We start from the raw sequence: 27,401 nt of genomic DNA on the forward strand, positions 1-27,401 counted from the left end.
GTACTGTTAGAGCGTTTGGTTTGATTACTGGCAATCTCCTCCCGGCTTACCGTAGGCTAGGCATCTGCATCAAGAGGCGCCAGTGAGATTGCTGCTAGTGTCTAGCCCTTATCTTTGTTTGAATGATTTTCACTCATGGTCCTGTCAATTATACCCCTTATTTACTACGAAGTACTTTGTTTTCCTCGAAAAAACCTCAACGTTTGGCTTGCATAATGGCTGTGTTGAGGCTTGGTTCAACCAGGAATTGACACCAAAAGTTCAAAAGTTACTAGAACCCCCCACCAATATTCTTTCCTTCCACACCCGTCACATCACGCGACTAATCGGAAATGCTTCGCATGCGCAGCCCTGCCTGTACCTTGTCAGTCCCGTACCAGCAGTCTGGCTCAGCAGCCATTTGATGAAAATAGAAGTGCGAGCGATGTTACGATGCCAACCCGCGGTAATTTCCATATCTGTCCCAGCTTTCGGATCGGATAAATCGCTGAGCCCAAGCGAGAACAACGAACAGTAGAGGGTGCCACTGATTTGTGTAATAATTAAAAGTCGCCTTCCTCATTTGTGTCCCTAGGCGGCGGCAATTCGAGCCGTAGATGACCGACCGACCGACTGTCTTTTTTTTTTCTTTTCCTTCCCCTTCTCTGCCTTGCATACCCCGCGCAAGGACTTTTACTCCTTTCAAGTTGTCACTATAGGCCCGCTGGGGCTGATTAGCCGGAACTAAACGAGTGACTTCGCACCAACAGTACAGTGTCTATCGTAGCTCGCTCCAGTATAGTGTTTTCCCACTGTACAAGGATGCTGTGCCAAGGAGAAAAAATCGCCTCAAATTCCACTGAGGGGTTCTTTGTTGGCACCGGGCAGCTAATGCTTTGAGACATGTTGTTATTTATATCTTTGACTTCCGTTATTTACATCACACTTGCAGAATTCTAGAAGTGTTCGTCCTTTCAACCCATTTAAATTCAGTTGAAGCTACGGAGTACAGACGAGGTATAATTACTCTGTCATTACTACCTACCTACGAAATACTTACGTCGTCATCTCTAACATGAGCAAGGGGCAATCGACTAACTATAAATTCTAATTCGGTTTCGTGTTTCCGATTTCGAATCGGGTCAAAGAATTTTCAACGTTTGCCAAAACTTTCCGACAATTTGCAATAGCTTGTCTGCGACAAACAAAAACTAACTAACGTCGCAGCTTTGATACGCTTGGACGAACACAACTTTGTCGTATTCAATAAATCTCTCTCCTCTCTCTTTTTATTTTAATTTATTCGGCTATCCTCATCATCCGACCGCCGTTGCGCGCCACGCAGGTCCGCCGGCTGATATTATTGTCTTTCGCATGTGCTTGCACCCATTCTGAAATTCACACAGGTATCCCTGCGTCAGGTTCGTTCGCCACATCGTTTGCAACTGATACAGGGTAAGGCTGCTATACCATTGCAGCCTGGCAAAAATGAGACAGGTTCGCAGCAAGTGTATTGTCTCCGAATGAATGTTCTATATGCTTCTTTGTCCTACAAACACTGCGCATGCAATCACCGCCGTGGTTTCCAATTGTCAAGTCGATATACTGGTGTCTCCTTTGTCCAAAGTATGCATGGCATGTGGCGGCGGCCACGTCAAAATCTAGTAGTTGGTGAACTTGTAAGACAAAGAAGGAAAACATTCAAGCCTTTGATAAATAGTGGACTGCTCAATTATTGTAGTGTATATGCTCCTGTGTTATCTTTAATCACAATCAAAGAAGCCTCTCAGGTCATGTTGAAACTCCCAATAAATACCATCACCAATAAAGCCTTAACATCATCCCTCTTCCCCCAAGGAATCCCTAGAAGCAATGCCCATCCACAGCCCCCGTGGCCATAAGCCTCGCCACATTGTCCACGACCCCCATGCGCACGAGTTCCAGCTTCCCCTGACCGAGGAGCGGCTCGAGAGGCTCGAGAATGACGTCCACACTCTCGCACGGCTGGTCTTCTCGGCCCGCTACGCAGACAAGCAAGACCAAATCCGCAAGAGCCCGTCTTCGCAGCAGCAGAAGGAGCAATGGAAGTTGATGGTCAACGCCTTTGATGCCCCTCCGACCCTTTCTACCGGCGCCAAAACCATCTGGTCCCAAGACCGGCCCATGCAGTTCGCCTCCCCCAAGCAGAGTGAGAAGCGGCCGGCAGGCGGCAGCTTAGAAGCCAAGTCTGGTGGCAAGCTGCCGGCGAAGATGTGTCGCTACCTCTTTGCGGTGGTGGTTACAATGCTCTGCTCTATCACTATTTGGTTGTCTCTTGGCGGAGAGCCGGCTTTTGGTGACTTGTATCAGGCTGCTGAGTGGCTGAAGGAGATGTATGCTGAGAAATGGATGGGAGCTTAGAGCCACACGACGGAAACTATTCCTAGAAAATAAGAGCTTTGCATGTTCACCAACACTAGGCATGATATAGGGATAGAGTTGACCTATTTGACCACTCTCTGACGTGTGGTCACATCATCATCCTAAAAGACCTCAACTGTCAGAAGGGCAGTTGCATCTTGAGCGGCAGTTATGTCAGAACTCGCAATATGCGAGGAACTACAACATTCTGTACCACATCCTGCCAAAGGTTTCTGTAACAGTCTATTTTGTCTTTAAAGCAACGCAACGAGACAATGTCATTAAAATCGTGAATCTTTTTTGAACGCCTAATATTTAGTCCCAACGCAGTCTTAACTTGACACAGTTGACACCTTGGCGCTGTATTTCGTAGCAGCCTTATCAAACAGAGCACTCTTCTCCTCCAGATCGACCAACAGTGGGTGATCAGGTGCGGTCTTTTTCAACAAGCTAAAAAGTCGCGCCGAAGCATTTTGTCAGTAAAAATCCCCAGTTTATAGCCAATACAGAAATGGAACCAATTCTTACCTGACCTGCTCATCTGCATTAGCACCGGTAATAACCTTGAGGACGAGAAGGTTCGCAACCGTCTCAGCAAAGTTGGGGTCCTTTTGCGTGGCCTGTTCCAGAGCGGCCTGTGCCTCTTCGGTCCGGCCGAGGTGAAGCTCAGCCACGGCCTGAGCGACAAGAGTCCGCACCGATGCTGTTGACGCCGACTGTGCCAGCTCCTCGAAAACGTAGAAGGCCTGTTGGTAAGCCTCACCTCCCTACTCGTACAGGAAGTATACCACGTCAGCATTTAAACTCGAACAGCTATGTTCTGGTTCAGTAAGAAAAACTGTGAATTTGCATACCTTCCTCAGGCCAACCCACGACTCAGCCAGGTTTACCAGCAAGCTGTCTTGAGCCCAGCTCCTCGCAGCCTTTACTTCCTTGAGTGCGAGGTCGTTGCGGTTCAGGGCAAGGTGAATCTGGACGGTCAGAGCCACGGCATCGACTGAAATAAACATAACATAGTCAGCAGCAATTCATTCCCATACATTATAGAAGAAAGATGCTGAAAACCTACGGTTTCCTTGTTGCTTGGACAACAGCGCCAGTGCCTCCTCAGACTTGCCCGCAGCCTGGAGCACCGTGCCGCCTACAACCTGCACGACTGGGTTTTCACCGTTCTCCTCGGCCAGCTTCTCGACGGCGGCGACGGCAGCGTCGGACTTGCCGAGAGCTTGCTGGGCTAGGGCGCCGATGACGGCCAGCTCGGGCTCCGACTTGCCTTTCACCTCGGCCAGGACATCTTCGGCCTGACCCAAGGCGATGCGGGATCGCAGCTGCAGTACCTTGGCGGGGAGGGCGTTCTCTGGCGAGAGGGAGGACGTGTCGTAGTCGACCACCTCCTGGAACTGGCCCTGGTGGAAGTGGTTGTGGATGTTGATGAGCTCGCCCTCGGCCGAGTAGGGGTCCATTTTGGCGGGTTGGTGGAGTGAATGTGCTTTTCTTTTTGAAAACGGATCGCGTTTCGAAGGTACTTGCGAAAAAAGAACAATTGTCCTAAGAAATAACCAAACGGGGTATCACAGTGGTATATGAACGTGTGTCAATATTGAATCAGTTCGTAAACCATCACCAAGTCCCTGGTATGCGATCAATGGTGGGGCGGTATAACTGGCCAGGTAGGTCGGGTTGGACGCGGGCGGCGTCGATAAGGCGGTGCCGATAAGTAAATGTGGGTCCCGCCACTCCAGAGATGAATTATAGGAGACTCAGATCCCGACCTCGGCTTGGCCATCGATGCTTTTTGCAAGCATAGAGAAAGTTTGGGAACGTTTACGACTTCTTGAAGATCTATAAAAGCTACACACTTTTTTCTTCTTCTCAGTACGGAGTCAAGCTCTGGCATAAACCTGAAATTCCAAAAAAATACACACAACAAAACAAGAAAAAAAAAAACAAAATGGCCTCATTACAGCGCATCCTCCGACCGGTGGCAACCCGTCAGTTCGCCACCAACCTTCGCATCTCCCCCAGCTCCGCAGCTGCCGCGCCCACGGCCTGCTGCGTCGTCGCCGCGAGGCGCTTCAACTCGTCCAAGCCGGCTACCCCTGATGCCATTCCAGACGGAGAGCTCGGCGTCGGCGAGCTGCAGGGTGCCAAATTTCGCATCGAGCCCCTGCGTCGTGTCGGCGAGGACGCGAGGACGATGCGCGCCAGACTTCAACGTTAGTCACATCACCCATCGAAAAAAAAAAAGAAAAAGAAAAAAAACACCCGAAGAAAACCTCAGTAATCCCCCTTGCATCTCTAGTATTGTAATGCAAATCAGAGGAACACGGGGAAGAAGAAGAAGAAGATGGAAAAGGCTGACTGTCATCATCTTCTCCCGAATACAGGTCAGTCACGGGGCCGAGGTACCCTCGAATCCGAGCTCCTCCTTTCCACCTTTGCCAAAGCACACCTGCCCACCATGACGGTGGAGCAGATGCAACAGTACGACCGCTTCCTGGACGAGAACGACTGGGACATCTACTACTGGGCCACACAGAGCGAGGACGGCGTGGCGGAGAACGCCAGCGAGAAGGCGCCGCAGGCGCAGACGCCTACCCAGAGCCCGCGACCCGGCGAGTGGGCCCAGACTGTTGGCACCTTCAAGCCCGCGTACAGGCCCGTGCCGTCGCGCTGGAAGGACAGCGAGATCCTCGCCCTCCTGCGGAGGCATGTCAGGGAGAGGTCTGCAGCCGGTGTGCTGGATGGTGGGAAGCAGCAGACTCTGGGCAATGACCAAGCCCGTTCCGGAAACACCGGCGGCGGGATGGCTTTTATGCCGCCGCTGAACTAATTCAGGGCAGTGGTTTGTTTGTGATGTTTCGATAAAACTGAAAGTGTATTTACTTTATATATCCTGTACAATTATGGGTTTATAGACCTGTTTAACACGGAACTACCGATAATGCTCACTTGGGTATCGATATTCAGTCCACTGTCCCAAATAGGTCTTCTACAGTTCAACAGTGTCATCCGTTTCACCAATTCATCAATACTATGAACAAGTTAAAGCAATCACAGGTTTCAATTGAGTTATTTTTTTTGTGTGGGAGTCCTCAGTTCTGGGTCCCCGACTTCCATCCCTCCAGTGATGCCCGAGCACGATGAAGGACAGCAAACCAGGCTCTAAAAAAAAACCTAATTGCCCTGTCCCGTTTCCTCCGCCAGGAAGAATCCCTCGTCTTCCAGTGTGCTCATTGTCCTGAAGCATAAATGCCTGGCCCTCTCGTTGGGTCTTTACAATTAAAGTTCTCTTTTCCTTTGTCCAGTTTTTCCCCCATGTCCCAAGGGACACTGCTAGTTCCGAGACTGCAGCGACCTTCAAAAGCCGAAGACCCTAAATCCTTCGTGTCATAAGCTCATATGCCCCAGCAAGGGCTGTGCTCATCAAAAAGGTGATTGGGTATCATTAAAACGTTCCTTGCGCCGCATTGCGGCACACAGTCGCAAGTGGTACCACGTAGTCCTGCCAGACTCGTAGCACCCAATGCCTCGGAAGAGAGAAGGAAAAGAAAACAATCATGCCAGTCTATCAGCGTGCCTCCTCTATGGTGTGCCTCTGAAAGTAAAGGCCGCCCGACACGCTTGCGACCAGAAAGAACCGAGAAATCCACTTTTGTCTAAGATGTAAATGCCACAAAACAAGCAGGAAATATATGAAAATGTGCAGAAAAGAAAAGAAAAGCACAATCGCGACGTGCGACATGCGACTCTATTCGAACACAAACGCGTGCTTCTTGAACGTAAGAAAAGCAGAGACATGAACGTCATTAATGGGGGAAGCACCCGGGGGAAACAAGGCTCGAGCCAAACATCCCCAGGAGCAAATATCCCGCATTTTTGTATCGCACCTGTAGCGCCGGTCGCGGCTTTCGTGGCCGCAACACTCCCCTGTCGTCTATGGGTATTTAGGGGTAGCACAGTAAAAAGATGCGATCTATCGTCGTAGCTTGAAGAACAAAAGCCTGCGCGGAGTTGCCGTTCCGCAAGACTCAAAAAGCAGCGTTTGTCGATGTGAGGCCGTTATCGCGAACCGAAAAAAGGAAAATGTTGGAAATGCAAAAATGTGCAGGGCGAAATGGAAATGAAAGGACGGTGGACGGCTATTGCCAGCTGGCCCCGTTAATGTAGTCAGGCCCTCAGAATGGTTATCCCAAGAGTTTACCACCAAGACTGGCCGCCGCCGGGGTTTCCGTAGCTGCCACCACCACCGCCGCCGCCGCCGTAGCTGCCGCCGCCGTAACCACCACCTCCTCCTCCGTAGCCACCGCCGCCGTAGCCGCCGCCACCGCCGCTGTAACCACCACCACTGCCGCCGTTGAAGCCGCCGCCACCACCGCCGCCAAACTTGCGGAAGTCACGGTTGCCGCCGCCGCCGCCACGACCACGGCCACCACCTCCACGGCCACGGCCGCCACCGTACGACTTCATGCGGGCAGCAGTCTCCAGGAAGGGAGGAATCTCCTGCTTAGCCTCCTTCAGAATATTAAGCAGCTCCTGGGCAACACCGCTGTTGTCCTTCATGTCGAAGAAAGCAGTAGCAATACCAGTGTTTCCGGCACGGCCGGTACGACCAATTCGGTGGACGTAGTCATCGATATCGGTGGGAAGATCGTAGTTGATGACGTGGGTGACGTTAGGAATATCAAGACCACGAGCGGCAACGGCAGTAGCCACCAAAATGGGGCAGCGACCAGTGCGGAACATCTCGAGCGCACGCTCACGCTCACGCTGAGTACGGTCTCCGTGGATAGATGTGGCGGGGAGGTTCTGGTTCTGCAGGAAGTCCGACAGCTCATCGGCGTTGCGCTTCGTCTCGACGAAGATAAGGGTGAGGCCGCCGCCGTGGGTGCTAAGCAGGTCCAAGAGGTGAGAGATCTTGTCGTCACGGTGCTTGACCTCCATGACGCGCTGAGTGATGTTCTCTGAGGTGGAACCAACACGACCAACGGACAGGAAAATGTAGTCCTTGAGGAAGTCGCGGGCAAGCTGCTGGATGTAACCAGGGAAGGTGGCTGAAAACATGAGCGTCTGGCGGTCCTGGACGTTGGGCATGTCCTCGCCCTCGACAATGCGGCGAATTTGTGGCTCGAAACCCATGTCAAGCATACGATCAGCCTCGTCCAGAACCAGGTACTTGATGTTGCACAGCGAGATGCGACCGCGCTCGATGAGATCGACAAGACGACCGGGGGTGGCAACGAGCAAGTCGCAACCACGCTCAATCTGACGAAGCTGGCTACCAATGTCGGCACCACCGTACACGACGCAAGGGCGAACCCACGACCTGTATGCGAACTTGCGAGACTCGTCGTAGATCTGAGAAACAAGCTCACGGGTAGGTGCCAAGATCAAAGAGGTGGGATAAGCCTTGCGCTGGCGACCGTAACCACCGGGTCCCTGGTTTGCCGCTGGGATGGGCGAAGGACCGGTCTTGAATGCCTGGGAGAGAATAGGGAACAAGAAACCACCAGTCTTTCCGGAACCAGTCTGAGCGCAAGCCATCAGATCACGGCCACCCATGACGATGGGGACTGAGTACTTCTGGACAGGAGTGGGGACCTTGTACCGAGCAAGCTCGATGTTGCTGATAAGATGGTCATCCAGAGGAGGGTTGCTGAAGGTGTAGACGGGCTCGGGCACATCGTGACCAGAAGCCTCGACGGGGATGTCATCATACTTCTCGAAGTTGATGCCGGTGTGCTGCTTCGACGGGTCGTCGGGAGTGCCAAACAGTTCACGCTCGACGCGAGCGTTGACAGGACCAGGAATGTGCTTGCCGTCACGCCACTGGCCGTCGCCTGAGCCTCTAGCATAGCCGCCGCCACCACCGCCGCCATGGCCGCCTTGGTTGCCGCCATAAGCGTTGGGGTTGAACGAGGGACGGTTCCAGTTGTTGTTGTTGTTGTTGTTGCGAGGAGGGGGGCCCTGGTTACCCCAGTTTCCGCCGCGGGCATCGTAGTTCTGGTTTCTGTACACGCATCGTGTTAGAATAAAAGCGCATAACTTCAGGATGAAATGTGTAAAAAATAAAAAAATAAAAAGGGGGGACGGTTGTAGCGATTTACTTACCCAGCCCAAGCAGAGTTGTTCAAGCCGTTGTTAACTGCAGCAGGGGGAGCATCGTGGCTCGGCGGAGCACCATTTTGGGGTCCGTTCTGGGGTCCGTTCATGCCAGGACCACCGACCTTGCCTCTCATATGAGGCGGGATGTAGGATCGAGGTCCGTTTCCGGGGCCGCCCCCACCGACGCTGAGCCCAGCCATGTTGAGTTGATCAGCCATGATTACAGTTTAGTGTATCAGCCGAGATGAACTTAGATATCGTTTCGGTTCGTTTGTTTGGGCTTGTTCCCAAGGAAGTTTCGACAAGAAATGAAAAAAAGGTGTTCGACTTGTAAACCGCAAACTGAAATGGAAATGAGAGGCAGAGAGGAAGTGGCAGCTTCCAGAGTGCTTCTCAGTATCGTCTATTAGATTCGGCAACGCAAACAATTAGAATGAAAGACGCCTTTGATAACCCTCCTGTGAAGAAAAAAAACAATCTCCAAGAGAGTGAAGGGAAAGACGACGAAAATGAGGGGATTTGTCTGGTGTAGATGATCGGATTGAAAAAATCCTTGCGCTTGAAGGAAAAACAGAAATGGAGGATGCAAGGAAATTTTTTGAAAAGAAGGTGAACTGAAGACTTTTGACGCGGGGCCCACTTTAAAAACCCCCCGTAGGGTGGGTGCGACCTTTGGTGGCGTGGCGCGCACTTAAGCAAGAACAATTTCGAGCGGGAAGTCATGGACAAGGCAGGCAGGCGCTAAGAGTCATTTGGTTGCGCAAATCTCGGGCAAAAGAAAAGAGGTCTACAAAGCAAAACACTCCTCATCCCTAAGAAAAATCTTTGTCGTCATGACGAGAAGAAATTCATACAAAAAATAGAAGCACATCACAGGAGGAAATGTTTATGCAAACTACCTAATCTTCTTCAACATTTCTTTTACTATCTGCCAAATTTGAACAAGATATGACCCGTTAGCGCAAAAGCAGTGAGATACCCAGATTTGTGTAGCCGAGAAGAATTTGTCTCCTGTTAGGTAGAAATCCACACCTGGTGTGTGTGTGTGTGTGTGTGTGTGTGTGTGTGCGTGTTGTTTGCCTTCCTTGCTTACTGTGGGCAGGTGGCAATTTGATCGAGGCACTGTCAATTCTGGTTCCTTTTCTGCACGTTGTAGGTTCTAGTATGCCGTTTGCCGCTGCAGTTCCTTTCTCTGCAACAAGTTAGAATACCAGACTAAGGTACCTTGGAAGCAAGAACCTTCGAAACCATGCATGGAGTTCTCCGGGCCGGCGAAGCCTTCTAATTACCACGTTTAAAAGCCTTGACGAACAAAGTCCAAGATCCAGCATTGTCAGAGGAAGATCAGACAAGGTAAGACGGCGACCCTCGGTTGCTTATTCCCCCCGTCCATTAAGGGTGTGATCTTCTCGTCCATAACAACGAATTTTTCTTGTTAATCTTGCCAAAAGAAGCAGGAAAAATGGGTTTCACCCTCCTTTACGCCGTAAATCCGGCGCTAATAAAACCCAAAGGCCATAGGCCGGGTTCCCTTGCAATAACATTATATATTTTTTTCGAAAATTAGCAAAAACCGTTATATAACGCGTAAATTTCCTATTTGGATTATTACAAAAATACGTAATTTAAATTACGTATTTTTATAGTAATTTAAATAAAAAAAAAGGGCCGTATTTGTAATGGTAATAGGTTAAAAATAACTGTTATTATTATTAATAAAAACGTTAATTAAATAAAGCCGGAATTACGTTCGTAATATATTTTTTTGGTATTAAAAAAGCCCTTTTTTTATATATATTATTATATAGCCATATTTTTAACCCAACAAATTATTTAAACCACCTGCGTGGTATTTTGCCATTATATAACCGTAACCCAAAACGATAAACCCGTTAATATAAATTTATTAAAAATCGACGAAATTATCGTAAATTTAACGTTTGGGCGGTTTATTATCTATATATACGGGTTAATAAAATCGTTAATTTTTATTAATTAATTGTTAAAAAGGTCGTCCAAACGATTTTAAAAACTGTTTAAATTTACCCAAAATAAATTTATAAAATTTTATACTTGGTTAATAAATTATAATTACCTACGTAGTTTTCGATACCAAAATACGAGGTAAAAATTCGTTATTTTTTTATATATAATAATTACGGGTATTTTCCAACGCCAAACAGCTTTTTTTTTATTATATACGTAATTGGCCGTATATTGCGCGTTTTATTACGTATTAATTGGTATATGATAATATTACGTAATTATAATAAAAATGCCGCTTTCGAATTAATTCGATCCGAATATCGAATTTAACCTTAATTTAAACGCGTTAAACGGGGTAATAAATGTAATCGACGGAACGTATATTTCGGCTTAAATTAGATTAGGATCGGCCGTTGTTAAAAAATAGTATAACCGTAAAAAAAATATTACCTAAAACGTGTTTACGGTAATACGGTTTAATTTATCGTTTATATAAATATTACCAAAAATTAAAAGATTTATAAACGACGCAAATTTATTAGGTAAAACGTTTTTTTTTGGATTATTAATATTAAAAAGGAAATATTTTTTTGCAAATGCCGGTTTCGGATTTATTACCGGTATTATAATACCGTTTCCGAACGTACGGTATTATTTGCAGGATTGGAAAAAGGCCGATAAGCCGATTCGAACGATTAAAAAATTGTATAATTTGCGGTATGTCCGAATTCGTATAATGGTTAAATAGACGTTTAATTTTTTAAAACGAACGTGGAAAATTATTAAAAATAATGCTTTTAAATATACGTTTATATACCAAAAAACGATTATATATACGGTTATAGCCCTATAAAATTTGTAAAAAGATTTACGGGTAAAACCCCTTTTACTATTAACCGAAAATCGCGATATTTTTAGGTAAACGCGTATACGTACAAAGCGATTATTAATGCCGCGTTTATTTTAAAAAATTCGCTGGTTAACCGTCCATTATATAACGGTATAATATCGAAAATATACCGGCGTAAACGTAGGCGAAATACCTAATCGCCGTAATAACGAATATGTAGGAAAATTTGGGCCGGAAACAAATTAATTTAAAAACGAAAATAATGGTAAAAAAAAAGGCGATATTAAAAGTAATTCCAACGTTATTAAAATTAATAACAAAAAACGATTAAATTTTGGAATTTTGCCAGGTTTTTAATTTATCGATATATTTACCGTTTATTAAATATAATAAAGTTTATTAAAATCGATTTTACAATCGTAATATTATTTCCATTTTATAATAATTTTCAATTTAATTGCGGCCCAGTACGAATATTATATACGCTTTTTTTTCGTGATTGAAAAGCGTTTTCCAAACCGAAAAATAATTTTATTAATTTAATAAATATAATACCGTTAATAAATTCCCTACCGGCCGTTCGTCCTTTGGTAACGCGTATAAAACCATTATTTTACCCAACATTTTATCTTTCAAATTTTATTGGATTATATAATCGTTTTATTATATTATTAACGTTTTTAACGTTTATTAGATTTTTTATAAAATCGTTAACGCGTTATTCGGGTACCGGCGAAAACCTTTTTTTTTTCGATGGCAATTAAATTCGATTATAGCCAAATTTTTACCTAAATTTGGTAAAAAAATAATATCGGGATTTATTTCCCTTTTTAATTTTACTATTGGAATTTTTCGTTACGTAAATTAACCGTTAAATAAAAATAAATCGATAAAATTATTTCCATTTACGGTCGATTCGATTTTATTACCGTTTTCGTTTTTTCCCGTTAAATTACCGTTAAAATAATTTTTAAATTTATTTTCGAAATAATAATTATACCGTTTAAAAACCGCGGTTAAAACGACCGGAAGTTTTTTAAACCAAATATTTTTAGCCCAATTTTTCGCCCAAATATAATATATTTCGGTTAGAAATCCAAAAAATTTTCCGTTAAATATTTATTTTACGGCCAAAGGCGTAATATAACGGTTAAATTCGATTTACGTTTCGTTATTGGGATTAATTTTAACGCGGTTTTATTTATTATAAATAACGCCGGAACGGCTAATTTATAATTTCCAAACCAAATATCGTTTTTTTTCGTTATCGTATTTGGTTTGGATTTTCGTAAAAATTATATTTATATATTTTCCTTACGTTTTTAACGTTTTTTTAACAATTAATTTAAATACCGTCGTTTTGCTTTATTTGGGTTTAAAAAAACTTTCGTTAAAATATTTTACAAATTATCCAAAAAATTCGTTAATTCGATTAACAAACCAGCGGAACGACGGTATCGCGGTTCGTTTATTGGACGGGCTAATTTATAAAAACGGCGGTAACGGGTGTTAACAGGAGCCGATTTTATAAGGCTACCCTGTACCCAAAATAAATAAATAAACAAAATAAATAAATAAAACGCATGCACGCACAAAGCTTTAAATATTACGTCTTTTTTACAATAAAGCAAATAAGACAAATAAGTAATATAGCTTAGTGGTATAATTCATATAATAAATATAACAATAATATAAAGTGCATGAGTTCGATTCCCAGTATTGTCGCATTTTCTTATAAGTGCAATAAGTGCAATAAGTGATCCAGGTGAACGGTTCCAGCCAGCCCTGCGTGGCAGAACCGGTCACGTGGTTCTACCCCGCACTTCCGGCAATCCGGATCGAAGAGATTATGCCATGGAATCGGTACACGTATCCAATTCTAATACTCTACATAACAACGAACATAACAACGATCTTACAATCAATTGTGCAATTAACTATAAAAACAATACAAATTTCTACTATCCGCTAACAGACGGTTATCTGCCATTCTACGGTTCAATTATCCCTACAAATAATCTCCAACCTTAAAACCTTAAAGCTACCTCGTAACCTCCTTCAGAACGGGCGTTTTTCCCTATTGGGCGTTTTTTACACCCATATAAATAAACTGGCAAAAAAATTAAATATCGTTAAAACGGTTTAATTTAAAGGTTTAAAATTATTGCCAACGAAAAGTTACAAAAGCCGTAATAAAAAAATTACGTTATAATATAAAACGTATATAACCGAGGGGTATGTAAAAAAAGGGGTTTTTACGGCCAAAACCTATAACCCCTGGTTATCCCGGGTAGCCCGGTCGAAAAAGCTATTTCCAAGCCCTTTTCCCACTTTTTTTACATGGGTAAAGTACCGCCTAATTGGGAAGAGAGAACTTTATTAACGAGAAGATCACGCCCTAAGATACGGTGACATGGTACCATGATCGCCCGCATCCATCTTACCTTTGCTTTTGCTACCTTGCCTGTCCATGTGTGATCTGGTTTTTTTTTTGGGGGGGGGGGGGGGGGTTTTGCTTGCTTGCTATTATTATCTTTAGCATCTCGACGTGCCTATTTCTCATACTAATTAAATTAATCTAGTTTGGGAGACCCTTTGCCGCCTTCCGTTCTTTCGGAGTACTCCGACTGGCACTGATGCAAGTAAGTCAGCCCTATACAGTAGCGCCCAGTGTTATGTTGACACATTGTCTGTCTCCAAGCAGTCATTGACTTTTATCACATCAATGTTTGGCACGGTGAGGGTGCCATCTACTGGCAGATTAAAGTCATTTGTGTCACCCTACCGGTTCGCTCAACCGAAATTTCGCTCGAATTTTTTAAATGGAAACATTTTGCTTTCCTGGTTCTCCGAACATGCTGGCGCGCGAGTCGAGATCATTGCGAGGTCAAACTTGGCTTCTCGTTAAAGGTTTCATACGAACATGGCGTTTATTCTGGCATAGACCAGGTTACTTTCTTCTGACTTATTACTTTTGCATGACATCCTATCCACGTGCATATCCATCCACTCACCGGGAAAGCAAATGCAAGATTAGCTGGCTGTCTGTCTACAGTGCCTGATTTGCCTGGGAGGGGGGGAGAGAAAGGAAACATATACCAAGGTGAGTACAGTACCTACATACGGTACTCACAGACAACACATCAGCAAGGTTCGGGCAGCCATTCCCGAAGCCCCAAATCAAATTTGCACTATGCCAGTCGTTCAAGTGGGTCTCTCAACCTCATGAGGCCAGGACGTGCGCAGACAATCCCGACCGACTATTGTTGACGATCAGGGGGGTTGGTGTCTGTTGTATTGCGACTTTGTTCGTGTGGAGAGGCGGCGGGGATGCAATAACCCAATCTCTAAAGTCAGGCGCGGACAAGCAATATCAAGCTTAAACCTACCTAGACTAGGTAAGTAGGCTAGTTCAACAATACGGGTACTCTCAACCTTGTCGGCCTACCGACAAACTGTCTTGTATCTCCAAAGCAATCCAAAGAACAAGGGCTCGCATATTTGGTCTCCAAACGAATAATTACTTAAGTAATGTCCACACGCCAAGCCTAATATGCCGCCTAGACCAAGTCGCTGCCTACTCTGTAGTAGACATCTGGTTTTCATGTAAGTATCAAGGTATGTAGGCTTGGTAGGTCAACAGGCCCACCATGACATCTCAGTGGCAAACCCGTAGCCGACCAACCGTTATTATCTGATGAGGAGGAGGATGCCACCAACCAAAGTCCATTACCAACACTTGTCCCTGAATGATGGTAAAGTATGAAAAAAAAGGTGTTGCATCAATCCATGTCATCATCTTTTGTTTTGCGGCGAGGACGATAAAGAGTCTGATGTTTTTGAGTCATGGAACCTCGGGCGAATGTTCTCCAATGCTACCATACGGAAGTGCTCGATCGCATGTAGGCAGACGAACGTACGAAGGTTGGAAAGTTAGATGGGTAGTTCCAGCAAGCTGGCACAGTCTAGAACTTCTTTTTCAAACCAAACTCGTATGCGCTCCAGCAAATCTATATATTTTTTTCCCGTACTTTGCCAGGGTGTTGGAATTACGCCAATAGCCTTTGTAACCACCACATGAAGACTGCTCGTTATTACCCTAGTCAGCCTGTGATGTTTGATAAGTAAGGTACCTAGGTACCTAGGTAGTTTCTGCATACGTATCTGACACAGTCAAATATACACTTTATTCCACAGAGATCAAACGCGACTCTTGTCGTGAACTGTCTCCCTCCACTCTCATTAAGCATAGTAGTTCTAGTTAGGTAGACAACCTCTTTTATTACGATCGAGGCCATGTCTTGCACATCTATGATGTTAACAGCGGAATCTCTGCCCTGCCCCAGCCATTTGAGTTGTGCCATCCTACTAAATCACCACCTTTGGCTCCTCTATTATTCATTTGCATTTCCACTGTTGGGCAACCAACCACTCGGTAGTATCATACCTGGGCGTACTGGTTTCATCATGATTGTCATTGATTTTCTGTCGCCGTTAAAACCCAGTCCAGTCTACGCCGATTCTAATAGTACAAAGCGCCTGCAGTCCGCGAAAATGACGTGAAGAAGGTGCCGGGCATTGGCTCCGACAAACAGCTTCAAGCACTCTTGACAATCTTGTCATCATCAAATTCGATGTCTCGGATTCCATCCTTTGTTACCGCCTTCACCACCATTCCTTTGAAGTCGATAGGTAATCTCCTCTTCAGCTCGTCGGTGCACATCGTCAGGATCTTGATGCCCTGGTGCAGGGTGATATCGGGATGGTGATGTTTGTCGAGGATGGAGAGGCAGTAATACCTGTTGTTGAAAACGAACGGAGTGTGGTCAGACACAAAATATCTCGAGTCACAAGCCTGCATACAGTCTTTTATGGAAATGGGGAATCTTACTGAGCATATCCATGCGCAGCATATGGGACCGGCGCCAGAGCCGCAAGGTAGTCCAGCCAGTAGAGGCTCGGCTTGTGTGTGATGGGGTCGACACCGCCCAGGAGGAGGTTGACTGTGTATGGCTTCCGCGACCTCAAGCTCGAGGCAAGCTCGCCACGGACGTAATGCGCCAATGCAGACGGTGAAAGATCGGTCTCGTTACGCATCGAATAGAGCTTCGCGTTTGCCATGATGTACTCCGCAAACTGGACTGGTGACAATGGTATACGCTGCGGTTAGTAGTGCAATCTGACTGGATTCTCTGCGTGTAGGAGGTGGCATGAAAATCATACTGGTGTCTCCAGGCTCGCCTGAGAACGCAATCATGGTGTGCTTGTTTAGTGGCCTCGTCTTGTCGTCAGATGCCTTGAGAACGGTGGCTCCCCGCATCGCAGCCTTGGATGCTGCGATCAAGGTGAAGTCCTTGCCCGTGATCCCCAAAAGAACCTCCCTAGAAGCTTGTTAATAACTGTAAAAATGCACAAACTTATCGTCCGACAGACTTACATCTTGACAGTATTCTGCGAGGCTGTGATGAGAGGTTGGGATGTTTGCGTGTGCTGATTGCGGAGCTGAGTTGTTGCTGGCTGGTTTACTCGTCTGCTCGTGGAAGCTCCGTGATGGGGCCAGCGTCCCCAGCTTAGCATCGTTGACAGTCCCTCCAAGCACAAACCAACCGTTGACGCGCACCTCCGCTACCGCCTGCCGGAACAACCTTGGTGGGGCTAGCTCAAGCAAATGATCCGATCAGGCTATCCATGTAACTTACAGCCAATGGGATTAACTCAATGCCCCACCAATGATTTCAGTAACTTTTTTTGACCGTACTCCCCGCCAAAAATTTCTCGAGCGACATGCGCTGGACCGCCTCTGGGAAGAGAAGGTAGAAAAAAAAAAATCTCCAAATATGCAGACGAGGTAGTATTACCACCTCCACCCATTGAAGGTCTCTCAACAGCAAAATGTCCTCTTTCTTTACTGTTCCCGGTGTTCAAAAGCGGAAACGTACTGCAGCTCCCGAAAACCCCAAAAAGCGACTTGCAACAAGCGGTTCCAGGCCGTCGAAAGCTCAAGCGTCCAAATCAAGAGACAAGGCTAGCTCCGCAGCTCCGGCCAACAAAAGGGTTGAACGTGACGAATCGATATCAGGTAGCGACTCCGATTCCGACAATGACCAGGGCCAGGATCCAGATGATGTAGAGGCTGGTTCCGGCTCGGACGACGATTCAGAGCGCGAAGGCGAGACTGCCGCCGAGCGTCGCCTGAGGCTTGCCGAGCGGTATCTCGAAAACGTGAGGCAGGAAGTCGCTGCAGAGGATGAATATGCATTCGATGCCGAGGAGATCGATAGGGACATCATCGCCGAGCGGCTCAAGGAGGACGTTGCGGAGTCAAAGGGGAAGGTATACCGACATGTGGCTCGCGAGCTCGACTACCCGAAAACATACCAGACTGGGTTCCGGTGGAACCCTGAGAACGTCACTGGCGTGGCCACTTGCCCTCCTTACGCATACCTAGTCACAAAAGACATGTTCTTGAGCAAATGGAAGCTCCAGGATCTTCCCCAATACCAGTGGCCGCAGACGACCAAAAAGAAGTCTAAGAAGCCCAACGCACCACCGAAACGACGACCGGAGAAAGTTGCCAGCCTTCGGGGTGATAGCAGGAAAGCCAGTGATAAGAGTTATCACGGACACACGGGAGCGATACTAGCTGTAGCGGCGTCTCAAGACGGCAAATGGGTGGTGACAGCTGGCGCAGACAAGCGGATAGTTGTCCACGACGCGGAGACACTTAAACCAGTCCGCGCCCTAACGCATCATCGAGACGCCGTGACGTGTTTGGCCTTTCAAAGGGGGACAAACCAACTCTACTCCGGTTCGCGAGACAGGACGGTCAAGGTGTGGAACATTGACAACCTTGCGTACATTGAGACGCTGTTCGGTCACCAGGATCATGTGGTTGATATTGACGCCCTGGCTCAAGAGCGTTGCGTCTCGGCAGGTGCACGAGACCGTACTGCACGATTGTGGAAGGTCGTTGAGGAATCACAGCTCGTGTTTCGCGGTGGCGGCGGGACTACACTGAACAAGAAGAACAACTGCCCGGAGGGTGTAGATCCGAAGTCGCTCGCTCATGAGGGCAACGTGGACCGAATTGCCATGCTAGATGATGAGCTATTTGTTACTGGTAGCGACAACGGTTCTATCTCGTTGTGGAGTTTGCAAAAGAAAAGACCTGTGTTTGTCCTTCCGCTAGCTCACGGCCTTGAACCTCCATTGCCCCTGGAGGCTGCCTCAGCGGATAAATCGCCGGACCCCGAAGTTATACCACCACCGCAACCGCGCTGGATCACTGCATTACGCACAATTCCATACTCGGACCTCATCTTGAGTGGCAGCTGGGATGGTTGCGTGCGGATCTGGAGGTTAAGCGACGACAAGAAGAAACTTGAAGCTGCCGGCGTACTAGGACAACCCCTAGATCCAAGCCAAGACACAAGTGCTTTCGACAAGGAAAAAAGCAAGGCAAAGGCCATTACGAAGGGAGGCAACACTGCAACGAACGACAACAGCAGTCACAGCAAGTTCATAAAAGGCATCGTAAACGACATATCGGTCTTTGAACGAGGAGACCGCGGCAAGGACGGCATCTGCATTGTCGCCGCGGTTGGAAAGGAGCATCGCCTTGGACGATGGAAACGAATCAAGGGTGGGCAGAATGGCGCCTTTGTTTTTGAAGTTCCCAAGGTTGTGAAGGAAAAAGTAGCAGTAAATGGCACAAGTCACTCATCAGATGATGATGAGTGATTGTGAAGCTTGTCTATCTTGGATGCAGAAAGTCAGGCATTCTACTTGCTTCCTGGAGGAGGGAAAATACAGGAAGTTGTACATGTTGTTACTCATACAGAAATTAGAGGGGATCGACTAGATTTGTACAAGATCTGCGCAGACTCGCCATATCATCATCGCATGAGCGCAACTCAATCTCACTACTACTGAGGTCCAATTTGGACCCAGAACATGACATATGCCTCTCTACAGGCAAGTGGTTCCTGAATATCAGCTGATGGAGAGCCTTCTTCACCCCACTCCCCAAGTATCCCCTATAACTTTGACGTCCATAGAATCAGAAGAGGAGGGGTCTCGAAAATAGCACAACAACACGTGCAGTCCACCGGGGGCAACCATATGACCTGCATGCCGTCCACTGACCATAGACATAGTAGTAGCCTTTCGGACATGACGATGGTGGTTTCACGAGTTTCCTCTTGTGGCGTTCGCTAAACCGGAACCCACACAACGAGCTAGCCAGGCACACCGAGGTACATAGAAGATACACCGCCTCGCCCAGCAGACGTAGCCTTTTTTTTTCGCGCTTCTTGGAAGGAAGAGATCGACCAACCGTTTACAGGTCTCTGGCCCCTCTCGTAATCTAATAATCAAGTGCGACGGCGACAAGGAAGATAAAGAGAGAAGAAAAAGACATGCGAGCTGGATAAGGGCCAGCTGAGTGATATCACACGAACAACAGCCATTACATCGTTTGCAGTCTACTGACTTTCTAATTTTGGTACCACCTCAACAGGAAGTATCAAATATTAAGAAGTTTAATAAGTATGAAAGAAAGAAACCCCCCCCCCCCCCCCAGTCGTCGCTGGTGATACACACGATCGGGTGCAGTCAACCGCGCTCATGTTTCCCGCTTGTCTCTGATCACATGGCACGAGGAGGTAACGACGTACAAACACCGTGCAGGGAGAAAAAAAGGAACCGCTGTAGAGCGAAACCGGCAAGCCGATATATGTGTGTGTGTGTGTGTGTGTGTGTATTAAAGCCCGTCTTGCCTGATGTGCATATGCTGTTTGTTTCCCCCCTCCTCCAACTCATGTGCAGGAGCCGGAAGATAATCCTCTCAAAATCCCATCACACCCATTAGGAAGTGGTAGGACCGCAGCGGTCCATCGGGTGACGGGACTTTTGTAATTTTCCCCCGTTCGGCAACGAACAGAGAAACAAATGGGGGGTTTAAAGGGAGGGGCCGCCTAATGCAATGCAGGAGAATCGGTGGCGTTTTCTTTTTTTTTCGTCTTTATTTCGGGATATGGGAGCATGACAGGGTGCGTGATCAAGCCACTTTCATCTAGAACAGATAGTTAGGGCTCGGCGGTGAAGATATATGGTTGCCCGCGTGCTTTGCTAGGATTTAGATTGTGGAATTCTTGATGAACAGAGGGGGTAAAGAGAAAAATCCATGCCTTTCCTATGCACCGATTTTTGCTCCGTATAATACCCACAGGTTACACAGTCCATTATGTCTTGCAAGGCATCAACACCTAGACCGTGTAAAATCATGTCTGGTCAACTTCTAGGTTGGGCATATCTACATTTTCTGGTTTCAGAGTCGCTAAATCGAACATAGTACCAAGACATGCATCATGTAGTATGGAACTGCACCATTTTGAGAGCAGTGCACATACTGAATGATCCTTGTTTCTAAGTAAATGTAAATAAATAAAAATAAAAATAAAAAACTATCAAGCAACGGATATGGTATATGAAAAAAAGTAAACGGTCGTTAATAAAAGCACAGGAATCATCAGGTCATAAAGAGTAATATCGAAATAAAACATCAAGACTGTCCCATGAGAAACCGGCCTCAACAAGTACAAAAAAAACCTACATCATGTGCGTACCTTCAACTAACTCTATGGGATATCTCTCAAAACAAAGCAGAAAACAAAGCAATACTATCAACGCGACATATCGAGTGAGAACTTTGAAAAGAAGTTTGTACGTCGTTGGGGGAAAAAAGGGCGCATTGCGTAATATCCGAGGAGTGTATGTAAGTGAATAAATCGCATATTGGGTTTGGTGCTAGCGTTCTGCTGGGGTTGTATTTCGACGTCCGTTACTGCCTGTCGACGCTGCGTCTCTCCCCACCCCGTCGGGCGACTCTGCGTCTTCTGCCGCTCGCTTCGCCTGACTTGCCCGCGTTGGAGGTGGCCCCTGCAGTTTGTTCCTCGTTGGCAAGTCCGTAGTTCTGGTCTTCAACTGTGACTGCAGGGGGGCACCCGCAGTATTCCCAGACAAGCTTCGTGTTGTTGCAGTCTGGACAGATGAATGGGCTTCCTGACTGGATACTATATATGGGACAGTAGTGTGAGCATATGGCATGATTGAAATTCCTGCCGATAGATGGGACATTGCAAAAAAAAAAAAAAAAAAAAAAAAAAGAAACGACTTCTACCGTACCCCCTCATGGTGCAGTCCTCATTACTACAGCTATATGGCACTGAAAAGTTTCCATAGGCATCGGCAAAGTGACCGCAACACTCTGGCTGCGGCCATGAGATGGGTTCCTGCTGCTGCTGCTGCTGCTGCTGCTGCGCCTGCTGGTGTTGTTGTTGTTGCTCTTGCTGGCGCTGGCGCTCTTGATTACTCGAGGCCATCTTTCTTGTTGCTCAAGCAGGTTTTTATATCAGAGTGTGAAGATTGGAACACAAATACTGCGTTTATTAGGAAGAAAGATTTCTCAGGTATGGGTTTAGAGTAGATGGACTTGCTGGTAGCGTGGTGTGCGGACAATATATGGATAACAAATTGACAGGACTTCAAGTCGTCCAGGATAACTACCTAACGCCTGGCGGGTAGAAGGAGGATGTGGCTGGACTAGGCTCGTTCCTTCTCTTATATAGTCGGAATCCAAGTTTTCTCATTTACACACCCCGACAAAACATTGTTAGACCATATGGACTGATTGGTCGACCTGGCCCTAACACCGGTGAGCAAGCTACGGAGAGATTGTGAGCCTTGATGACGGAGGGACGGAGGTATCGGATCAGCCATCAGCCAAGATGAGGTAGGGGAGGACAGCCAGTTTCTCTCTCACCGCTTCTGCTCGGATGTGAACAATTTGTTTGGCGCCTAAGTTTCCTGCTATCTGACCGATCCGGGTATATGTGCAACGACAGGAGCCAAGTTGCAGCCCGTCTTGGATGGAGACGTGGACCATGTCACCACCAAGTGGAGGCATCTTGTCACAGCGGTGGTATGTTCAACCAACCTGTTCATAATACGGTATAGCTATAGACCACCCATCCATCCCGAGATTCTGGGGTGAGTTTGCTGGCACATCAGCCCTTATTCGTTTGAGCATCATCCAGAATAGCAGGACAAGGGGCCGGCTAGTGCGCCAAAGTCACCCGAGCTGTCGTTGGTGCCTATTAGTTGCGTATGTCATTGCCGGCGGCAACCCCACATCGGCCTTTTAGCGCTTCTGCTAGAAGAAAGCGATGCGCCAAGAGAGATTGCTTCCATGTTCTACCGCACGCGGCGGGGCCGAAGAAAGAAGCCTGCAGCTGCGTGCCATACAAATAATGCATGGGGTGGAAGGTGTGGTATTCGTTCAGTAGCCGGGGTGCGGCAGAATCGTAATGAAAAGCGCCACAAAATGTTCCCTATCCAAGACTTCGGGAAATCATCCGCGCATGATCCTGTTTGAAGAAGCAATGAAAACTGACCTCGAGCTAGATAGAAGCCTCGCACAGGACGACCCGAAGACGTGAACTGGTGTCACTCATTGCCGTAGCCCAAACGGCACCGTGTCAACCATAGGTGCTCGGAGGAACCTCCGACCTAGGGTGGGTTGAACAACTTGAGTGTAATTTGAGCACTGGTCGAGGGAGAAAAGCCACAGGCCGATCACAAAGAGGTGCATTCTGCCTCCCAGTTCAGTCGGGCCTACCAGCGGCAGTGCGCCCATCCCGATCGAACTCAAGGAGGCAGACCGCTTTGCGGGACATAGACCACAATTTCCTTGATTATCTCTCCGAACACGCAGGACTAGATGATGAACTGCAACGCAGGAACCGGTCAGAAAACAAGTCAAGAGCCAACCGGCTAGCCAGGGTAAAATGGGCCTACCAGCGTTCCTGGAATATACATACGTACCTTGAAGTTAGATTAGGGAGACACTCACATATGACAGCCCTAGGGTGATGATGAATTTGACATGCCAGCTGCCCCCGCTTTTTGCGGAAAGGATATGCCGCTAGGTACTTGATAGAGTCAAAGCCCATGCAAAACGATACTCAGGATCGGAGGGTGCATTGACACAAAGATTGTTGGCGAGGGTAGGTGTGGTTGTCTGCTGCGGGTAGCCGTCTCTGGCAGTTCGCCTCGAGGTCTTATTCGCTGGAGCAGACAAAGTTGATCCTTTTTTACGTGGAGTTTCTTCCGAATCTGACCGATAACATGCTCGAATTACGAGAAAAAGAACCATTGTTTGGGAGAAAGTTGATATGTCGGATAGGTGGGATACGACCTTTACATCGAGAACGCGGTCGAGTTGGGCATCCTCGAATTCTCGTAAAAGCGCACATGACCTTTTGAAGCTGACCAGATCAACCCGAAAATGGCCACTTTTGTTATAAGTTGGGTGTGAAATTGTGAACCGACCTGCAGATCTTACGGCCTCATGGAAAACCAGTCGGCTCGGCATAAGTAAATCAGATAACTGAGGGGGGTAGGTAGGTACCTAGGTAGGTAGGAGGTAGGCAATCGATGTGATGAGCAAGTAGTATCGTGTGGATAAGGTAGGCAGGCAATGCATTTTGGGTGTGGAAAAGAAGGTACGAAGAAACGAGGTAAGCTTTCTATCTTACCCGAATACCTAACTACCTACCTTATCTAGGTAGGTACCTAAGGTAGGTACCCGACTTCACCTACACTATCATCGTTACACATTGCCCAAATGAGGTTCAGACGCACAAGGAAGCCAGCTCTTCTACTTTCAAGCGTGCTCCCATAAGTTGCATGATATCATCTTCGCACTTCATAGTCAATGCTGGCTCCCAATGAAGTTCTAGAATTGCACATCTCCGCACCCACAGCTACATGACTTTGTCTCCGTACTTGCCTTCTTCTAGTCACCCCGTCATATAAATCTTGGCTCCCGTTTTCCCACGCAGTAATGCTAGTTTTCATCACGTCTTCTGCGGTCACCTTTCTAAGCGTCACACTGAAAACAAGGATAAAACACAAAGCATCAAAAAACCTGGCCGCCCATGCTATCATACCAGTTAAGGTATTGCTGGCTGAGACGACAGTAATGAACGGCTGCTCCTGAGTAGACTTGGTCCATGGAGCTTTCTGAAAACTCTTGTTCGATTTGGCAGGATGGGATTCGAGCGACAAACGCCAGCGATGTAAAATTGACATGCCAACCCTCGGGAGAGGTAGTCTCTCTCATTCGTGCGTGTCATGCTCCTTTCCTGTGAAATTTGGGATGAGTTACAATGCTTTGGAACTTTGATCTAGTCTTGGCGGATGGTGTCGACTTTTTGTGTCACCGATCCGTGGCACAGCGTCTCGATGATAGCTGGGAATTTCGCTATATTGACCGGTTCAAAGACAAAAATACCATACGCACATATGTTCCCCTCCGCCAGGACGCCAATGCAGTCAAGTTAAAAGGTTCTGTATAAAGAAACGTAAATGCATATTCCCACCCACATTGACAAAAGCCTGTTCGCCAGCCCCTCGGTCTTGCTTCATAAAATCGTAAAAAAAATTGGTGGACAAGTGGGAAAGCAACTCATGGGGGGAGGGGAAGGAGTTTCAGACAAAAGAAAAAAAAAACATGTCCCAAAACCTTCAGCTCAACGCAGGTGAAAAATGGAGAAAGGGGACGACAGAAGTTAAAGACAGACAACCCATGAAGTCGAAAAGGCGACATCCTGCCCCAATTAAAAGCTTGGTGCCGTATAGGCAAGAGATCCGAACGTAACGGCTGCGGCTGTGATGCCTCCGAGGGCTGCATAACCTATGCCAGCCGCAAAGTGACGCAGCCGTTTTGATGGTCGAGGGGTATCTATAAAGCAGACAGGAGTTACAGGTGCGGCTATTGCCACAGTCTCCTGATCTGGTGCAGGGGTCTCTCTGTCTACCGGGTCGCGCGGAACACCCCATTTGAGTTCTTCAATGGTCATTTCAGAAAGGTCTGCTGCCTTTCTCTTTCTCGAAGTCTCTTGCCGGTCAATATCCTCTGTGGGATAGACCGAGACCTCTGGTGCAGCTGCTGCAGGAGGAAGGACAGGGGCAGATGAAGTGATGGTCGATATTTCGACAGTGGCTGTGGGCTCAGGAGTCTGAGGCCAACCGAAGACATCAGGCTCGGCGTTTTCTGTGTTTTTGATGGACTCTGCACCATCGGTATTTTCAGTGTTCTTTGCATCTTGGGGATCTTCGAGGTCGGAACCGTAATCTGAATCGACCTCGTCGTAAACAGATGGGTCTACTTCTTCTAAATGGAGTTAGATGACCTCTAGTCCAATATCATAGGATTTTTATAACTTACCGGAATACATATCCGAGTCGACATTATCGCTAGTATCTTCCTCAAAATCGCCAGCATCATTATTGCTTGAATCAAACAATGCATCATCGAGATCTCCGTCACTGGACACAACAGACCCTCCAAGCGGTGATGAAGCGATGATACCGTCCTCGATATTGTCGACTTGTCTAACGGTGAAAAAATCCAGATTTGCCACGGGCAGTGGGTTTGGACTGCTAACGGGTTGAGGAGAGTTGACTGGTGATGTCAAATCCACGACCTGTGGACAGTTTGCTGCGCCTTGCGTAAAGTCGTCATCGTGATCGTTTCCCTCCCCGTCGGAAGCCTCAAGCTCTGAATCTGACGCATCCGGGACCCCGAAAGTTAAAGGCAATTGTCTAGGGTGAAAAAAGTTGTTAGTAATTGAGATAGAATGCTTTTTTTATGTCGTCCTTTAACTAACCGGTCTTGTTTGGTAATGCCAACCGTAACTAGAACGGGTGAAAATGAATCTTCATTACGATTGATAGGGATCCCAAAACGGACGCCGTCACCAGTTCGAAGCTGATACGAGGAGCGTCCACGGATGTCTGTCTCGTTGACAAATGTTCCATGCATAGATGTATTATCTTCGATAAAAACATCCCCCGACTTGGTATAAATAATGGCATGGTTCCGGCTCATAACAGCACAGTCAAAAAGACCGTTGACTTCGGTCGCAACACGGCCTTTGGAAATGCTCTTAGAAGTCCTACCGATAGCGATCCTGTCGTCTTCGGCATCTAGTGTAAGCTGTCGATCGATAAACGTCATGTCGACGGAGTTTGATCCCCTCTCAGAGAGAGTCACAATGACTAAGTAGATATTCGAGTTAGATGCCTTTCGAAACTATATCCCATCAAGCAAAGTCACCGACCTTTATCCGTTGATGGAGACATTGCGTGAGATATTCGTAGACTTTAGACCGAGGACAAAGCGTTTCTCGCAGAAGTGGTGGGATCCTGTCGAGTAATGTGATGCCCTAATCTGAAGAGCATCTGAGGCGAATGTTGAATGCGATAGTTGGCACAGCTCGATGTTGGGAAATGAAGTGCGAAGAACAACGTTTGGTCGTCAAGACCTATGGTAATGGAAGAGGAGGAATTCGCAGATGGCCACCTAGTTGGTATCTTGATTACCGGCCTGCCTAGATACGTAAGTAAGCAGGTCAGAATGAGAGGTTGAGGTTGAGGTCGACGATGAGTCGATACCTAGTTTGGGTAGGTAGGGGAGGCGGGGAACATCGATGGCGGTACCTTACCTGAGGCAGCTGAGGTGAGGAAGCAAGGGTACCAAGGTATATGGCGTTGGGGGAGGTGGGGCAAACGATCCGGCCGGCACTGATTGTACGGGTAGTGGAAGAGCGGAGGTACCCTTTTGGCCAAGGTCCCCACTACAATGTCCGATATGGAAAGGGCTGTATTGGCGTCGATGATATGCAAAATACTGCAGATACGATTGTTTTATGACAGTTGCGAGGACGTCGAGTTTGGCTTTGGTGGTTTTGGTAGTAGTTGGTAAGGTAGAAGATATTAAACCCAAGTCGGAAGCCAAAACCCCTCTAGCAAGTACCTAATGTAGGAAGGGATTAGATACGGTACAAAGTAAGATAGGTGAGGTGGTCTCCGAGGGCATGTGATCATGTGTCGTACAGTAGCCTGATCTGATACACGCCAGCATGCACTGAATACTGATGACCCCGCCATATGGCGATTGAGCGAGTTACCACAACTGGCAGGTAGGTAGATAAGGTAAGCATAGAATGCACCCTGA

General features: G+C 47.1%; 11 protein-coding genes across 11 annotated transcripts; 4 read left to right on the forward strand and 7 right to left on the reverse strand.

Annotated features, from left to right (window-relative positions):
* Window positions 1-1,851: 1,851 nt before the first annotated feature.
* On the forward strand, window positions 1,852-2,379 carry PgNI_03321 (uncharacterized protein; the record flags this gene model as incomplete). The annotated part of the gene is made up of 1 exon (XM_031123376.1): window positions 1,852-2,379. One exon carries the CDS (start codon window positions 1,852-1,854, stop codon window positions 2,377-2,379), a length of 528 nt encoding a protein of 175 aa, XP_030985253.1.
* A 231-nt stretch (window positions 2,380-2,610) lies between these two features.
* PgNI_03322 (uncharacterized protein) lies at window positions 2,611-4,196 on the reverse strand. Its single transcript, XM_031123377.1, has 4 exons — window positions 3,449-4,196; window positions 3,234-3,376; window positions 2,908-3,146; window positions 2,611-2,829 (listed from the first exon to the last, which is right to left on the reverse strand). Exons 1-4 carry the CDS (start codon window positions 3,840-3,842, stop codon window positions 2,712-2,714), a joined length of 894 nt encoding a protein of 297 aa, XP_030985252.1. The 5' UTR covers window positions 3,843-4,196; the 3' UTR covers window positions 2,611-2,711.
* Window positions 4,192-5,475, forward strand: PgNI_03323 (uncharacterized protein). Its single transcript, XM_031123378.1, has 2 exons — window positions 4,192-4,595; window positions 4,767-5,475. Exons 1-2 carry the CDS (start codon window positions 4,331-4,333, stop codon window positions 5,210-5,212), a joined length of 711 nt encoding a protein of 236 aa, XP_030985230.1. The 5' UTR covers window positions 4,192-4,330; the 3' UTR covers window positions 5,213-5,475.
* On the reverse strand, window positions 5,425-9,056 carry PgNI_03324 (uncharacterized protein). Its single transcript, XM_031123379.1, has 2 exons — window positions 8,491-9,056; window positions 5,425-8,389 (listed from the first exon to the last, which is right to left on the reverse strand). Exons 1-2 carry the CDS (start codon window positions 8,700-8,702, stop codon window positions 6,580-6,582), a joined length of 2,022 nt encoding a protein of 673 aa, XP_030985250.1. The 5' UTR covers window positions 8,703-9,056; the 3' UTR covers window positions 5,425-6,579.
* A 5,371-nt stretch (window positions 9,057-14,427) lies between these two features.
* PgNI_03325 (uncharacterized protein) lies at window positions 14,428-14,703 on the forward strand (the record flags this gene model as incomplete). Its single annotated transcript, XM_031123380.1, has 1 exon — window positions 14,428-14,703. A coding segment is annotated over one exon (276 nt), but the record flags the coding sequence as incomplete, so codon positions are not given.
* Window positions 14,704-15,398: 695 nt separating this feature from the next.
* PgNI_03326 (uncharacterized protein) lies at window positions 15,399-16,897 on the reverse strand (the record flags this gene model as incomplete). Its single annotated transcript, XM_031123381.1, has 4 exons — window positions 15,399-16,119; window positions 16,212-16,461; window positions 16,544-16,701; window positions 16,758-16,897. 4 exons carry the CDS (start codon window positions 16,895-16,897, stop codon window positions 15,918-15,920), a joined length of 750 nt encoding a protein of 249 aa, XP_030985227.1. The 3' UTR covers window positions 15,399-15,917.
* A 315-nt stretch (window positions 16,898-17,212) lies between these two features.
* On the forward strand, window positions 17,213-19,060 carry PgNI_03327 (uncharacterized protein; the record flags this gene model as incomplete). Its single annotated transcript, XM_031123382.1, has 1 exon — window positions 17,213-19,060. One exon carries the CDS (start codon window positions 17,213-17,215, stop codon window positions 19,058-19,060), a length of 1,848 nt encoding a protein of 615 aa, XP_030985247.1.
* A 2,101-nt stretch (window positions 19,061-21,161) lies between these two features.
* PgNI_03328 (uncharacterized protein) lies at window positions 21,162-21,702 on the reverse strand (the record flags this gene model as incomplete). Its single annotated transcript, XM_031123383.1, has 2 exons — window positions 21,162-21,393; window positions 21,506-21,702. 2 exons carry the CDS (start codon window positions 21,700-21,702, stop codon window positions 21,162-21,164), a joined length of 429 nt encoding a protein of 142 aa, XP_030985246.1.
* Window positions 21,703-21,825: 123 nt separating this feature from the next.
* Window positions 21,826-22,206, reverse strand: PgNI_03329 (uncharacterized protein; the record flags this gene model as incomplete). The annotated part of the gene is made up of 2 exons (XM_031123384.1): window positions 21,826-22,062; window positions 22,143-22,206. Coding segments are annotated over 2 exons (186 nt in total), but the record flags the coding sequence as incomplete, so codon positions are not given.
* Window positions 22,207-22,979: 773 nt separating this feature from the next.
* Window positions 22,980-23,522, reverse strand: PgNI_03330 (uncharacterized protein; the record flags this gene model as incomplete). The annotated part of the gene is made up of 2 exons (XM_031123385.1): window positions 23,232-23,522; window positions 22,980-23,107 (listed from the first exon to the last, which is right to left on the reverse strand). Coding segments are annotated over exons 1-2 (228 nt in total), but the record flags the coding sequence as incomplete, so codon positions are not given.
* Window positions 23,523-24,630: 1,108 nt separating this feature from the next.
* On the reverse strand, window positions 24,631-27,216 carry PgNI_03331 (uncharacterized protein). Its single transcript, XM_031123386.1, has 5 exons — window positions 26,890-27,216; window positions 26,506-26,775; window positions 26,053-26,443; window positions 25,611-25,987; window positions 24,631-25,556 (listed from the first exon to the last, which is right to left on the reverse strand). Exons 2-5 carry the CDS (start codon window positions 26,525-26,527, stop codon window positions 25,000-25,002), a joined length of 1,347 nt encoding a protein of 448 aa, XP_030984924.1. The 5' UTR covers window positions 26,528-26,775; window positions 26,890-27,216; the 3' UTR covers window positions 24,631-24,999.
* Between the last annotated feature and the right edge of the window lie 185 nt (window positions 27,217-27,401).

Source organism: Pyricularia grisea, assembly GCF_004355905.1.
Source record: "Pyricularia grisea strain NI907 chromosome Unknown Pyricularia_grisea_NI907_Scaffold_2, whole genome shotgun sequence".
Taxonomy (NCBI): domain Eukaryota; kingdom Fungi; phylum Ascomycota; class Sordariomycetes; order Magnaporthales; family Pyriculariaceae; genus Pyricularia; species Pyricularia grisea.

Excerpts from the sequence above, each read along its gene's own strand:
- PgNI_03322 (XM_031123377.1), bottom strand. The coding sequence starts at position 3,842 with ATGGACCCCTACTCGGCCGAGGGCGAGCTCATCAACATCCACAACCAC. Across the intron at positions 3,147-3,233 it reads CGTGGGTTGGCCTGAGGAAG|GGAGGTGAGGCTTACCAACA; the intron begins GTATGCAAATTC and ends CTGTACGAGTAG. Across the intron at positions 2,830-2,907 it reads AATGCAGATGAGCAGGTCAG|CTTGTTGAAAAAGACCGCAC; the intron begins GTAAGAATTGGT and ends GCGACTTTTTAG.
- PgNI_03323 (XM_031123378.1), top strand. The coding sequence starts at position 4,331 with ATGGCCTCATTACAGCGCATCCTCCGACCGGTGGCAACCCGTCAGTTC. Across the intron at positions 4,596-4,766 it reads GATGCGCGCCAGACTTCAAC|GTCAGTCACGGGGCCGAGGT; the intron begins GTTAGTCACATC and ends TCCCGAATACAG.
- PgNI_03324 (XM_031123379.1), bottom strand. The coding sequence starts at position 8,702 with ATGGCTGATCAACTCAACATGGCTGGGCTCAGCGTCGGTGGGGGCGGC. Across the intron at positions 8,390-8,490 it reads AACAACTCTGCTTGGGCTGG|AAACCAGAACTACGATGCCC; the intron begins GTAAGTAAATCG and ends ATGCGTGTACAG.
- PgNI_03331 (XM_031123386.1), bottom strand. The coding sequence starts at position 26,527 with ATGTCTCCATCAACGGATAAAG. Across the intron at positions 26,444-26,505 it reads GTCTCCATCAACGGATAAAG|TCATTGTGACTCTCTCTGAG; the intron begins GTCGGTGACTTT and ends ATATCTACTTAG. Across the intron at positions 25,988-26,052 it reads GGCATTACCAAACAAGACCG|ACAATTGCCTTTAACTTTCG; the intron begins GTTAGTTAAAGG and ends TTTTCACCCTAG.